This window comes from Montipora capricornis, chromosome 10 (genome assembly GCF_036669925.1).
Source record: "Montipora capricornis isolate CH-2021 chromosome 10, ASM3666992v2, whole genome shotgun sequence".
NCBI lineage: Eukaryota > Metazoa > Cnidaria > Anthozoa > Scleractinia > Acroporidae > Montipora > Montipora capricornis.
In genome coordinates, this window is record NC_090892.1 from 52,445,328 (window position 1) to 52,460,327 (window position 15,000).

The 15,000-nt window shown below is 41.2% G+C and overlaps 1 protein-coding gene across 6 annotated transcripts in view; it reads right to left on the reverse strand.

Moving 5' to 3' along the window:
• Positions 1–15,000, reverse strand: part of LOC138021342 (uncharacterized) — a 39,029-nt gene that overhangs the window by 1,992 nt on the left and 22,037 nt on the right. For 5 of the 6 annotated variants that reach the window (XM_068868191.1, XM_068868190.1, XM_068868194.1 and 2 more), the window contains exons 11-23: positions 14,611–14,742; positions 13,998–14,183; positions 12,562–12,723; positions 11,405–11,548; positions 10,767–10,904; positions 8,424–8,561; positions 7,475–7,507; positions 6,300–6,425; positions 4,852–4,935; positions 3,775–3,933; positions 2,327–2,424; positions 1,553–1,697; positions 1–1,408 (exon numbers count right to left, since the gene is read on the reverse strand). The exon at positions 1–1,408 is cut by the window's left edge and continues 1,992 nt beyond it. In XM_068868191.1, coding sequence (XP_068724292.1) covers positions 1,359–1,408; positions 1,553–1,697; positions 2,327–2,424; positions 3,775–3,933; positions 4,852–4,935; positions 6,300–6,425; positions 7,475–7,507; positions 8,424–8,561; positions 10,767–10,904; positions 11,405–11,548; positions 12,562–12,723; positions 13,998–14,183; positions 14,611–14,742 — 1,595 coding nt within the window. In that variant the 3' untranslated portion in view covers positions 1–1,358. The remainder of the gene's footprint in view (positions 1,409–1,552; positions 1,698–2,326; positions 2,425–3,774; positions 3,934–4,851; positions 4,936–6,299; positions 6,426–7,474; positions 7,508–8,423; positions 8,562–10,766; positions 10,905–11,404; positions 11,549–12,561; positions 12,724–13,997; positions 14,184–14,610; positions 14,743–15,000) is intronic. The other variant, XM_068868189.1, reaches the window with a different exon arrangement.

Sequence of the window (15,000 nt, forward strand, 5' to 3'; positions counted from 1 at the left end):
TTGAAGTAATTACAATGCGTAATTAATTGAACAGAATGGCGAGCACGTGGTGGTATGAGCAGACGAAACTTCTAATCGCTTTATGGAGCGAAGGTTTGGATTTGACTTCTTCTATTCTCGGAAGCTATCCTTGGTTCTCTTCTCGCCTCAAGCACATGATGGTGATGATAATCGTGGCAGCCACGCGATAGGGCGCCATTTTGTCTCACACTGCTAGGTTACCCTGCGTATTGTATTTGAATTTTCGCAGATGTGAACAGAACCATAATTGAATAAAATTGAATGGAGTATGTACTTCTTAAGTTGATCATAATCAACGTCGAGTGTGAACACGGTTTTAGACTTAAAAACAATTCATGCAAGCTGCTTACAATACCAAACAATAGCAGGTGACGAGAGCTGCTACACTACTGCTTTACTGTATCCAACGGCAAAGTGTCGTGGGTGTGCAAGTCAAAATGAATTTGTAGGGAGGGGAACGGGTCAAGAGAGAACGGCATCTCACGTTCGCGCTCCACCCAATATGTTCTTCTTAAGCTAAGTGAAATTATCATCATTTGTACCTTCTTTTATTTAAAAAAAAGAAAAAAAAACGAAAGCTACCCAAATAAATAAGAACATAAATAATGAGCGTATAAAATTGCAATAACTGAAAATCCCTATCATCGGAAACAAATTTAAGTGTCTTAAGTTTGGATCAGAGATTGCCAGATTCTCTGCAGCGTCTAGAAATAGTTGTGTGGTAAGATTTGTACGTTCGAGCGGAGGATGTAAAGTGAAAGTCGCAGGTTGCAGGTTGCAGGTTAACCCTAAACCATTGTTTTACCACAACTGAAACAACCCAAATCTTTACAAAAATGCTGACCTTAGGCTTAAACATTATAAAAAGCGTAGTGTTTAGGCTTAATGTTAGCATGAATAAAGGTTTGTGTTGTTTCAGCTATGGTGATACAATGACCTGCAACCCTCATAATATTAACTTCAGTACCCTGCCACCTTCAGTTTACACCCTCCAACGTTCGAGCCTAAAGTTCGTCATCTCTTTTGTTTCTATGACAGTTTTGATAAACCGTTTGTATCAAGCTTAAAATGCGGTTTAAATTATAATTTACCATCATCTGGAAAGAAGCAGACGGTTTAGCTTGGTTTGGGCCATCTAAGTTTGCCAAAACAAACTCAAGTGACTCGCATGTCAGGATGGCGAAGCAGCGATATTTCTTCCATTTTGCTGCCAACTTCTTCAAAACAAAGAGCCAGCAAAAGCGCCTTCGAATCGCATGCGCATATCCTTCTTTCTCGTTTCAACTTCCAGGCAATGCTGCTACAGCCTGTAGAGGTTGGCTTTTCGTCTCTCACATTTATAACAGCAGTGCGTTCACTGGAGGTGGTGTTTTCTGTTTTTCATAACCTAACGAGAAACGACGAGTAGATCAATAAACACTAAACAGGGCGCAAATTTTGGATGCTCTAAGATCCCTGGACGTCAGAAATAGATTAAAATGAACCAGTGTGCGAAGAGGTGAACAGCGAAAAACGCGACAAGTTTTCTGACCTTTTTGTCTGCTACAACCGTATATTTCCACTCTCATACAAATATTGTTGTAAGTTCTTGGATAGAAGCGGATAAACCTGGCCTGGATTGGGCGAATCAACCTATTGATCACAGGGGTGAAGTTATCGCAGTTTCCGGGTAATACCTAACAACGAAGACCAAAGATATTTTTCAACACTAGATGAGAAATTTCGTAACTCCAAGCGGTAATATAATGTTCTGCTTATTATATAAACACCAATGAAATACCAAACCATTTCACTTTGATATTTTTTGTAGTCCCAGCGTAGTTTATAATGGTAATAGGACGGAGTGGAGTCCAATCTGGTCTGTAAACATGCGAGTGATTAACAAAATCGGACGACCGCGTAGCGGGAGTCCGATTTGTTTAATCACGAGAATGATTAGAGACCAAATTGGACGACACGAAGTCCTGTTACCTATTAATCATAACCATTACAATTTCCGAGAAAACAAAGTTAATGCATTCCTTTTTCACTGTCTAATGTTGCAAATTTGTCCATTTTGGAAAATCCCCAGTTTGGTAGGGTAAGTGGTTGTTGCTATGGTTATTGTGATAAATTCTGTGATTGGTGGATTAAGCTGAGTGCACTTAATGTGATTGGCTGATGTAACTGTCTGAATTCAGGTATCCGATTTCAGCCAACTGTCCGATTTCAACCCTAAAGTAGTTAATGCACCAATCAAATTTGAGAAAATTTTAATGGTTATTATTAACTGTGCAACCATAGTTTATATCATCTGCTCACTCACCCGTCGTCTTCCATTCTCCTTGTAATGATTCCAGCGTTGTCCATCTTTACTAAAGGCCAGTTCATACGACTTGACATGCTCATAGTATTTGTCACGACCTACCGAGCAAGGTAACAAATAATTGTGATAAAATACAGGGGAGGAGCCGAAGAGGGAAGCGTGGGTGGGGGGGGGGGGGGGATACCCCATGTACTTAAGGTGGCTCAAACCAGTTTCAACACTTTCAAGAGACCTTGTTATTAGAAGGATTCACACTACAGCACTTTATCACAAAAGAGCAATGTTATGGTACCATGTGAAACATCAATTATTGCTGAACGCCATTTTTGTGACGTAACAAGTTGCCATGGCAACAGGAAAGCCTTGCATAAACACCCTATATTTTGGCCTTAGTTTTCAGAAATAAGAAATGGGGGTCACCGGGTTCGTTTTTGAGATATGAGCAGTTAAAGCCAAAATATGGGGTGTCTTTGCAGGGCTTTCCTGTTGCCACGGTAACTTTTTACGTCACAAAAAAATGGCAGAATCTTTTTCAGCAATAATTGGTGTTTGATATGGTACCGTAACATTGCTATTAAGTGGTAAAGTGTTGTAGTGTCAATCCTTCTAATAATATATAGATTTAGCCAAGCCTAAAAGCGGAGCTCCCGCCTTCTTTATTCTTACTGGCTGTAAGATTGTTGAAAATAAAAGGCTTTGGAACTGTCCGCCTTTTGGTTTTCCCAGATATTGGTTAATTATATCATTTTCTTTGCTGCCTAACTAGTGAATTCCACGGTTAATCTCACCTGAAAAATCGACTGATCGCATAACTCACGAAGGGATAATTGTGATATCGGTTTTTCCATCGAAATCTACTGTCGAATTCACCAGTTAGGCAATTAATTTTTCTTGAATCGCAAGAGTTTTAAAAGAAAACAAGCAAATCCTCAGCAAGCGATAAGGGCCTAATCGATAAGGGCCAACTGAGCCCGCGATATGGTCACGTGATACTGGTTAGCGGATACCTAGTTTTGACAGGTGTCAATTGAGCATAACATTGGTGTCTAATAGCAAAGATGTATGCTGGAAACTAGCTACCGTGTCAAATGGAGTATTGTCTCCTCGATGAGCTCTAAACTTGAGCCCGTGATATGGTTACGTGTACTGGTCACAGTGGCATACATGAAGGGGTGGACGGACGTACGTACGTACGTACGGACGTTCATGACGTCATGGCTATGAAACCAAATTTTCTCACATCGATGGGTTCCGCGCGCGCGCGCTTGGGGCGCCCGCGGAGCTCCGCTAAAACGTTTCTTTCAAGTGTTGAAACTGGTTTGAGCTACCTTAAAGATTGGATCCGCCGAAGTGTTACCTGAAAAACTGGATCCGCTGTTGAAAACATCAAATTTCTAAAGAGTGCTTCAGCAGGTTAAATGAAAATTCTAAGTGTGTTCATTTAATACCTTGTGTGGCAACAGCTGTGACGAACTTGATCTTTCCAAGATCCACTTGCAACCATTGATTGCTATCTTTATGTTTTGCACACCAGGCGCCTATTCGGCTTCTCATGCGATCATCTTCTTTGTAGAGTCGAGCATTGTGAGCACCAAAATCCCATGTACCTGCAATACAAGGGAAATTAAAAGATGCACAAATCACATAGCCTCCTGAGAAGACATTCTTGTGACTCGTCACGCAATCTTTTAAGGAGGAAAGAGTGTGTGACGAGTCACAAGAATGTCGGCGCAGGAGGCTACAAACCACATGACCCACAGCAAAATAATTAACTAGCAAACGACTGTTAATTGGTTTGGCTTAGAACACCTATTTGATATGCACCGGTGGTTCAGTTGGTTGAGCACCGGGCTGATTTGCGGGAGGCTGTGGTTCGACTTCGGCCGGACCAACACTCAGGGTCTTTTAAATAACTGAGGAGAAAGTGCTGCCTTTGTAATGAAAGCTGCAAATGCTCTTCTCGGATAAGGACGATAAACCATAGGCCCCGTCTCACAACCCTTCAATGTTCGTAAACCTGTGGGGCCGTAAAAGAACCCACACACTATTCGCAATGAAAAGGCATGGATTTCCCGGTGTTGTGGTCTGTCCTCTGTTGTGTATTATGGTTGGGAGGGTAAATTCTCGGAGATACTAGCTACATCAAGCTACTCTAAAATCCGAGGGTCGCTAAACTTAAGATATCATGATGCCTAGGATTTTCAGTTTTTAAACAAAAATAGTTGCACTTCAACCAAACGGACGCAGCAATATCGTGAGAATACACCCTCACAACGTTCGTAAGGTTTTTGCCTTCAGCCGGCAAACTGAAAAAAAAAACCTTTCCAGCTCAGCCAGTCGTTCGGGTTCATTTACCCTGAATTAACCTGTTAATTTTCCTTTGTTTCACTGATTCAACTGCATCAATAGTTTCGCTTTATTTTTAAAACTGACAGAGCATGAATGAACATATGAATAGTAAGCCTCTTATCAAATGCTGTTGGCCGGTTATTGGAAGAGCGCAATATCAAAATAAACCAACCAACCTGCAATCAGACTTGAGGAGGCCTGAAAAGCGCTGTCTGGCAAGGTGAAGTTCCATCCAACACCCAAAGGCTCAGAACAAGCTCCTGAGTAGAAAGATACCACAAAAACATGAAAAGAGTTTCAGTTACTTCATTGTCAAAACCTACTGTAAGATCCTTATGAAAAAAAAAAAGGTGATTCCTTCATTGCATAACGCAAGTGGCTTATTTGGTCTCTCGTGAGACGTAAGCTGTTCGAAAATGATATTGTTTTCCTTAAAACAGAAGTATTGAAAAGTATTGTACGACTGGCTAATGGTAACACCCAATTCAAGATATTCTCTACTTCTGACATGACGATTATCGACAATTCGTAATTTTCCCTGAAGTGACTGTTATCGTCAAGTTAGATTACTCTGTCCCAGGACTTGTGGTAGCAGATAAAAAGAAAAAAAGTAAAAGTTGTATCCCTGGACGGGATTTAAACCCGAAGCACCCAATGTGAAGGAACTGTTTTTATCCACTTGACAACTAAAGATCAACTGACAATTGCATCGATTATTTATCAAATTTAATTGGTATATATAAAATCATTGCTGAATAGTGGTTAAGTCTAGTACTTGATTTTAAAATGGCGAGCTTTATCTTGAGGTTTGGTCACCGACAATTTCTCCTTTTTAAACTTGTTTCTTAGCCGGTGATAATACACACGTTTACAGCGGCATTCGGAAGAAAAAATACATTGATATACTTTTTTAAAAAGGGTTCTGTCAGTTAGCGATGCGGTAGTCTAGTGGTTAAGTGAAGGGGTTATTAATCGAACATTCCCAGGATTTTAAAAATGGATATTCATTTCCCATAATCCCTATCAAGCGCCAAGCGTCGATAGTAGTCATTTCAGAGGTAGAGGATAGGTTGCCCAATTGGCTCTTTTGGCTTTGGGAATGGATTCTAATCCCGGTACTAAGGGTACTTCAGGTTTCCCGGCTTTTGTTTGAACTGGCCGACCAGACCCGTCAGTTTGCAAAGGAAATGCACAAATTGAAATGAACACTTTCATGATAATCCCTCGCATTCTGCTTTAAGAGTATATATCATCCTCCAAGTGTGTTAACTTGAAGCTTTTGTAGAGTTAGACCTTCCAAATGCCCGTTCTGGCCGTCAGTTCTGTCAAATGGAAAGTCGTCCTAAGACCTGGGATCTTATAAATATGTGGAGGGAAAGAGATACTTTTTTCAGTTTTATCTGCAAGTAGTTGGACCTCCAAAACTTCTCTGAAAGACAATAAACCGAAGGTCCCCTCTAACAACCGTTGTTCATAATTTCCGAGGAAAGATTAAGGCACAGGCTTTCCACGGTTGTGCTTTGGCTTATTCTTTCCAGCAAAATGCGGCGCCGGCTTTGCGGCAACGTCGAAAAAGCCATGCTGGAACACGGACATACACACATTCCACGTGTAATCATCTTACCCTCTGGTCTAACGGGCTCGTCGTCACATCCCAAAGCCAAACACGTTCTTAAACAGCGCCTTTTCCATTTAGTAGTACACTGTCCTCGCTCAAGCCACTTTTTACATGCTGCACCACACTTAATGCCTTCAACAAAACGAATCACAATGCTGCAGAAAACGTCAGTATGAAAGAAACAGCTTCATTGAAAAGATGTAGATTTTCAATGGTAACTCTGGAAAGATTTGGGGAAGAAAGACTGATAGGTAAGCGGAAAGTGAGAACTCGGATTTTTCTCCGGGTATTCCCTATTCATCATCGGAAAAACCACATCTATTCATTCCTTTACCGACGTTGACATTAACTACCTCCTCCTTCATTACAATCGTGAGAACAGTTGCCTTGATTCCAGCAAGACATTAGAAGTGAATACAAGAGCAATAGACCTCTTTACAGTTGTGTGCTTAGTTACCTGGCCTTTAAATGAAAGTGAGGCTGGTGTTGACCTTGTTATGTTACAGACCTCCCTCTTTTTCTAATGTTAATGATGTCAGTGTTGTCATGCTATTTAGTAAGAATTTGCATAAGAAAAGCAGTGAGGTTTCTATCAAAACAAGGTCATCTCCAGCCTCACTTTCATTCATAGGCCAAGTAACTAAGCATACAACTGTAACATGGACTATTGCGCTTATGATCAAACCAACGTGGAAACAATTTATTTAGCTATGCAAGAGCGCTTTTCATTTTAATTTCAAAGAGCAGCCAGATTAGCTGAATAATTGTTTCGTCCTCCGACACAATTGATACTAATTACGCAAGTCTATTGTTTAACAAAAGTTAATTGCTTCTAATCACCAAGTAATTGTCGTTAAAATTGAGTTGATCAACAATTAAAAGCGTTCAGAACAATCCCGACTTCACATTTTTGTACCTTTACTACTCTGTTTCTTCTTTTGCTGTGCTTCTACTATGCTCTTGGAATTAAAGTTTGGAAGTATTAGCCTTGATTTCTTATCGGTTAACACCAATACAGTCTTTTCTCGACAGTTTCTCTACCTATGAGCGGCAAAATTGCCTGTCCGCGTTTTCCGCTTTGGGTACCAATTTATTCTGACTGGCTCATTCGTACGACACGTGACTTTCAACCACTACATTATTTTGCGTCATAATAGACAGTGTTGACAGTATTTTCTTACCCTTTGGCTGCGCCGGCCGAATTTTCACAGGCTCTAAAAAACAGAAAAAACAAGCATTAAGGCCGGGACACACTAAGCGATAAGTCGCTGCGACTCGTCGCGGGGACAAGTTGCCGCAACAATTCGCCTTGAGTGACAAGGTTAATTTTATGAAAATCATTGTCGCTGCGGCAGAATTTTGTGGTCGCGATAAGTCCCACAAATTCAAACTAGCGTTGTCGCACTGTGTGTACACTTCCGGCAACAAGTCGCTGCGACAAAATATAAATGAACCAATGAGAGAGCGTCGCATGGTCAGCCATATTGAATTAGAAAACTAGTTCACATTCCCCTTCATACGAGATTACTGCGTGTCCACAGAACAGGCGACGTGCCGCAGCGACTTGTTTTGCAAGCAGGACACACAGAGCAACTCGTCGCAGAGACCTGTCGCCGCGACTTGTCGCCTATTGTGTCCCGGCCTTTAGTGAATGACGCAATATGTTTGGAATAAGGAGAATGTAAATGAATGTAAAAATACTTGCAATAGAGCAATGATGATTAGGAAGAAAATGAAAACTTGCTGTTAAGTTGAATTACTGGCCTGTGTATGCAAGTAAGGCTAATGATAACGTTGTTATACGTTTTGATAGAGCTGCTCTGTTCTTCTATTGCTGCTTAGAAAACAACGAATCCTAATTACTAGTAGCCTCCACAGGGAAAGTAACTTTGTAGCCTGGTCTCCATCCACAGGACAGGTAACTAAGCATACAAATTTGAAATCGCGCGTGTGCAAAGCCGCCACTAATCTTATTCGCTTTGAGACCCCACGAATAGGCTTGATATTTTAGCAAAGATTCAGGGCTCTTTGTTTCCGTCGTCTGTTTTTAATTCACCGTTGTCTCCACCTATTCCGAAAGCCATTATAATAGATGCTCGCACAGTATCACATCTAACTAACTTTGACTACCTTTGGGGCACGAGTTGCAAGCATGTTGACACTTGTAAATCATGATTTCAGGTCTGCTTTGGCAATAACCCATTCCAGCCCAGTGCTCACAGTTCGCGTCATCCAGCTTGTTCTTGCATGGCTTAGCTAATTTATTTTCTGGAAAAGAAAAGAAACAGAAACAGGAAAAAAATTTTAAGGAGCCCGTAACCGAAAACAAGATGTTGAAAACAAACCAACATAAGATCATCATACCGAAATTTCAACAAATAGATTCTATGTTGACGTGCGTCTGTTCCGTAATAGGAACTTTAAGATCTACACCTCGTTCGTCAACGAGACGCCACCAAAGAACAATAGGGCCGTTTATACGAGAGAAAATAAGCCGCAGCTTACATAAGACGCGAGCACTTCGTTTAAATGGCTCAAAAAGCGAAGTTCGCGCCTTACTCCACAGCAGCTAGCTCAAGCCGCGGCTTATCCTGGCCTAGGGTTTTTTTTCGTTGACGTTTTCTCTCAACTTTCACTTTCATCGTTTTCGTCGCTAAAACCAACCTAGACTGAATTTGAAACGAAAGAGACACTGAAAAATCTGGTGTTTTTTCGCTTCGCTTGTTCGCTTGTTTGCTTGCTCGAGCCATTTAGCTTTTAATGTTGCAAATCTTGCGTCACAGTTAATTTACCCCAAAACGAGGCATCAAAATAAATTACGTCATCATTGGACCAGTTGGCCGGGAACTTAGCCGCGACGACAGCTGCGACCGCAAACTAGGAAGCAATGTTGCGTGTTGCGAAAGCGAATGGTTCCCCGTTTGCGGCCCTAAGAACCATTTGTGGCGGAAGCAAAATTTCCTTCCCGGGAGGCAAAAATGTTAAACATTTCCATGCTTCCTCGGCAACTGTTTCCTCCTTTGCGCGCCGAGGAAACATTTCGGGAGACACTGTTTCCGCAACAATGTTTCCTCGTTTGTGGGCGCCTTTCTGTAAGTTGTACTCGTATAAATTACCCAGTTTGTCTTATGTAAGCCGCGGCTTATAGAAGACGCGGACTATTTTTCTCGTATAAACGGCGCTAATATCCGCATTGGTTAAAAGAGGAAAAACATTCGTGCTGCACGTGCAGCACGCATTTCAGCACATATTTTTGCGGCACTCTGAACAGCAACGACGTGAAATCACCAAACGTCGTTGTCGTAAAATTTAAAGTCCCTACTCGATGTGGTAAGAACAGCAAGGTGGTATAAGAAGCGATAGCCGAGTGTGTCACTGATGAGAAAGAGACTTTTCGTGCTATTATGACAAAGAAGTAGCGTTTGCCTTTTCACGTAGACTCGATACTAAATTTCTCTAATAGCTCGGTCTTTGAAAACCCCTTTTAGTACTATAGGGATAGTTTAAAAATGGAAAAAGTGTAGTCAGGAGATGTCATAAGTTTACGGAAAAAGGTTTGCCTCTGACTCTTGATATTTTTCAACAGACGTTTCGGCTAATTCTTATGCCTTCATCAGTGATATGACAGCGAAGTTCGTTATCATATGCTATTAGGGAGCTTAAACATGCGCGTGTTTGAGAGGACGAGGACGGCAACCGGAAGTGAGCTGTTTTCCCTTTTAACTTGTGTTCACACAACCACATTTACGTTGCTAAGTATCTTTTATCTATTAGAGAAGATTAGTACAAAAATCTGGGAGACACCACTGTCCTGGCACGCGAAACGTTCTCTTCCGGTCGCCGTCCGCGTCTCAAAAACGCCCGTGCTTAAGTAACGTAGCGTGAAGCTTGCGCGCGTGACCATGCAACTCATATTCGCGCGATGCCTTTGTGGGCTTCTGGAAGTACGATATGATCGTTCCCAGCGTTCGGGTCCAAAGTAGAGTGCCAGACTGTTGAGAAATATCAAGAGTCAGTGGGAAACCTTTTCCCATTGAACTTTAATCTGTTTACAAGTATTGCTTTCGTTCTTCAAATGTACCAACCACAGGAACAAATGACCCTTTGTTTCGACAGCCAATGAGGCTCTGGTTGGCACAAAAAGGACAATAGGTGACGTCAACGATATCTTCGCTATAGAAATTCGCCAACCAATACAATTTATAGGGAAAATAGTTTGTAGTGATATTGCGGTTCCTAGTCGGGGAGGAGTAATAAATGGCGGTATCTTCACTATGGGTTGAAGAAGACCAGAACACGATTCTTACTAGTGGATCTGTTTTGGAGTTATCGTGACTTCTGTAGAAAATACACTCGTTATTAACAGCTTACGTAGGCACAAATAATTGAGCTGCGAGAGTAACGATTTCCTTTTTTTCAACGATTACAACATGACTGGTCCAAGAGACGTATAAACAGTGAATAACGTCCTACCTGGGTAACAAGCTTCACAGCTCATTGGACACTTCTTGTACATAAAGTTGGAGTAAATATCACAGTAACCAGCCTCGGTCCATTCGGAGCACTTGGTGTGTCTGTCAAAGCAAGGTTTGCCTTCATAGCAGGGATTCGCTAAACAAAGGAACCAAGAAGACCATCTAAGGATTATATTACCAAGCTAAACAGAGAAGAGACAACCAATGATTAAAAATCCATTGCAAGGAATACAGGACAACTTTTGCAATGGAGGTGGTCTTGAAGTTTATCAATCGACATCAATAGAGTTTTCAAAGTAATCACAAGACTGCTTTCATTTCAAATTAATACGCTTGAGAACTTGGCTTTTCGCGCCGCCTTTCCAGCCAGTTAGAAGTGAAAGCCAAACGATGCAATTGTGGTTTTCCCGCCCTCAGTGCGGGTTCCATACTTGCTTTGCGTTGTGATTGTCCGGCATCAACTGTCCGAGTTTTTGAAAATGAGAACTTTGGTTCCGGTTTTACATACGACATATTTTCATTTCTATATCAGGCCAGAGTTAGTCAGAATACAAAAGATCTTAAAATGTGAGACAAACCAATTTTCTTCACGAACGGCGTCAAAGATTATACCAGTCAAATAAAGTGATGTCTTACCAGACAGGTCGTAAATTCCCTTATGACAAATATTACAGGCCAGTGGGCAGTTTAATATCATGTAACGAGATCTGACGCAGCAATCCCCTCGATTAGACCAATATTTGCAGAGAACGTGTTTGTCCTTACACGTTGGAGGCATTGCTAAGAATATTAATGAAGATACAAATAATATGCAATCATAAATCACATGTAACATTTAAACAGCACATATCAACGTAAATCATATATAATGAAATCTTTTTTTCAACATTTAATAAACTTCCCAATGCTTTGGCACATCGGGCCTTACAACTGTTAAGGCACATATTTTCTTGTCCCATTCCGATTTCACCGGCCGGTTGGGTTGCTGTGTTGCGGCTTCAACCAACTTGCGGAAGATCGTAGCCAAGCTTCGGCTAGATCAACATTCACGGTCGTAAAAAGTAACCCACGAGAAATGGATGCCTTTGTATGACAGTTGGCTCAATCGAGATTACACTGGACTTACGTGTATAACCGCCAGAACTTAGCAAAGTGCTGGAGCCTCACTCAAACCATAAACCTTAGGAGAGATTTAGAAGGTACGGGATTTGTTTACACCTTCCACACGCAACTAGCATTGCGTCATAAACTTTTGACCACTTACACGCGCACGACTTGTGAACTTGTGTGGTGTCAGAGTGTCTATGGTCTGATTTACATGACACGATTTGTGGTGAAGTCGTTGCACAAGGTAGTCGCATGCGAACGTCGAAAGCAAAAGTCGTTCCCTCGAAAATCTCCCCATAAACTAGTTGGACGTTCAACTCTTATCAGAAAAGGGTGATAAATTGCTGTCCCTTACGATCCCACCCTCACAATGAAAAACCACCCATCGATGGTAGAGTTGGGGATGTCCACTGAGGTGTAATGATCTGGACTCTAGGGTACAACATCATTAGCAACCCATGAGCTCCAAAACAAGTTTTTCGATCTGAAAACGCATACTTGACAAAAACTCGACTTTAAAACTTAAATGCCCATGATCAGAACTCAAACCATGTACTTGGTCTCTGTCTCTGTTGGATGGATGAATGTCAGGAGACAAAGGGTACCTCAAGCTAATCCAAAATCCATGAGTAAATTTAGCAATCTATTGAACTTTCTATGAGCGGGCGAGCTAGTAAGGACTTCACCTTTGAAGCCATCCACATATGAAGGCTCACCTATTCTTCTTCGGCACAGGTTACAAGTTCTCTTGCAATTGAATTCCATGTGATTTTTGTATTCTTCTTTTTCGCAATATCCTTCTCGTTTCAGGGATTCACAAGAAATGTCATTGTCCAGGCACTTCTCACCTTAGTAAACAAAACAATTTCATGAATCGGTTGTGGACTTGGATCTAGCCTAACAACACATAGGAACAAACTTCTTTCTTCATTTTAAGTTGCTCAGATTTATCGAACAACTGGAGGAGGCCATTGATACCCTCTAAGACTTGAAGCATTCTTCATGTCATAAGAAAACTGAACCCAATAGTAATTTTCTGAACACAGTATTCTTCAATTAAATCATGACCGAGAGTAATTTGCGTTAGGTGTGTTTTGCTTATCATGCTTACCTACTTGATTTTTCAAAATAAGATCATGGATCCAATTAAGATTCAAAGCTGAATGCATGGCCTGCTCAAACAAAGTGTGGGAAGACACAACGTAGAGAAAGGTTGACCCATTATTATTTTATGTGAAACTGTGTTTCCTTTAAAGTGCCCCTGTGATCAAAGAAACCACTTTCTTTTTTCCTTCAGATTTTGAAAGTGTGTTTGCTTAACACCTGACTGGCAAAATTTTGAGCTTTGATTTTTATCCAAAGGCCGTTTACTTTGAGTATAAGTTTTGGATTTCACGGTCCGCCATTACTCACGTTCAAACTGACCGATTGGACCTCAGACGGTTGGATCCAGGGAAAAGTGACGTCAGAGGCTCACTTGCTTAAAATTTCAGCGTGTGAACGCAGCTTATTATATATGCAAAGCGTGAGTTTAAAAGTCTGAAAGCCCAAAACCCCCGTGCTGCATATTAATTCTGCGGCGTACACACGTATTGCATTCTTAAACTAGTGAGCCTTTGACGTCATTTTCTCCTCGATCCAGCTCTCTCAAGAACATAATGTTAGTAATGGCGGACCATTAAATAGGAAAATTACAGTTAAAATAAAGAGGTGTCTTTTTGAAATCAAGGCTTAAAACGTGGGTCACTTAGTGTTTTGTTAACATAGTTTTGAAATCCAAAGAAAAATATGAATTGATTTTTTGGTCACAGGGGCACCTTAAATCTACGTTTTGTTTACTTCTTACGTTTTCTGTTGCTTTCCACTTTCCTCTAAAATTTCACTTGTTTTTACACCTTCCTATTGCTTTAAAAGCAATTTCCTTTTTGGGTATTTCACAAACAATTTCCCGAGTCACTGATGACAGTTGATGATGCCATTTGTAAATGCTTGTAGACAAAGAAAAGGAACAGGAGAAAGACCCGATCTTTTCTGTTATCCACCAATTAGCATGGTGGCGATGAACTAACAACAGAACAATCTATTGCGTTTATACAGTTGCTGCATAAACGAATGAAAGTACCTGTGTATTCTGGATCAATAGGGACACACAGGTTGCAGCTTCGTTTGCAATAATCGCGCATAAAGCGACCCTTCCAGTTTGAAGAACAGTAACCAAGCCTTGACCATCCATAACATCCTTTGAACGTATCTACACAAGCGGGCTTGACGGTAGGTCTCGGATTTTCCGCGGTTTGCTTTATTTTTCCTGGAAGCAAAACATCAAATTATGTCATGTTCTTTTGAATAGTTAATTGGGCGATTACAAGGCAAGAATCTGATTCCCTTCTGTCACGCCCTTTTTCTTAAGAACTGGAGAACTGAGTCACTGCCATTTACGAGGAGTTCATTCTCGTTCACCCGAGAAAAGACGTTATGTGGCATGCTTTATTGAGTGAAAATTACATTTACTCGTGTTTAAGGCAGTAGATATTTCGCAAAATCTCTTTAAGAATATTTGCCACACGGACAATAATTGCATTTGTGAAACTTTGTTTTCCACCTATAAAAAGGGGCGCGCGCTTTCTTGTCGACAAATATCAGTATTTGCCAGATAAATTCTCATCTAAACGAGCGAATAAAAGTTTCTTTAAACATTTTTTTGTGTGAAAAGTTACACAACCTGAGCCACTTACGGCAAAACCCGCAGGTCAATGCACACATATTCCTCATGTCAAGACGAACGTCTGGTTTCATTGATTTGCAATATCCTTCTTCCTTTAGCCTTGGGCAGCGAAGCGGTATCTTGTCCTTACAGTCGTGCGTTTCTGAAACGAGGAGTAAGTGACTAACTGGTCAGGTCAGCTCATCGTTTTTCTTTCGCAAGGCCTTCGTACCTATTGCCAGGGGCCAGAACATATGTTACTTTTAGATAGTGATGAGCGCAATCTGGTCCCCAGAGCGCATCGGGAATTCTGTTTGAATTGCGCATGCTCAAATTTCGGAGTGAGTGTTTCGATGAACATCCAGAACACATAGCAACTGGGGCAGTGGTGAGAGCACTCGCCTTCCACCAATGTGGCCCG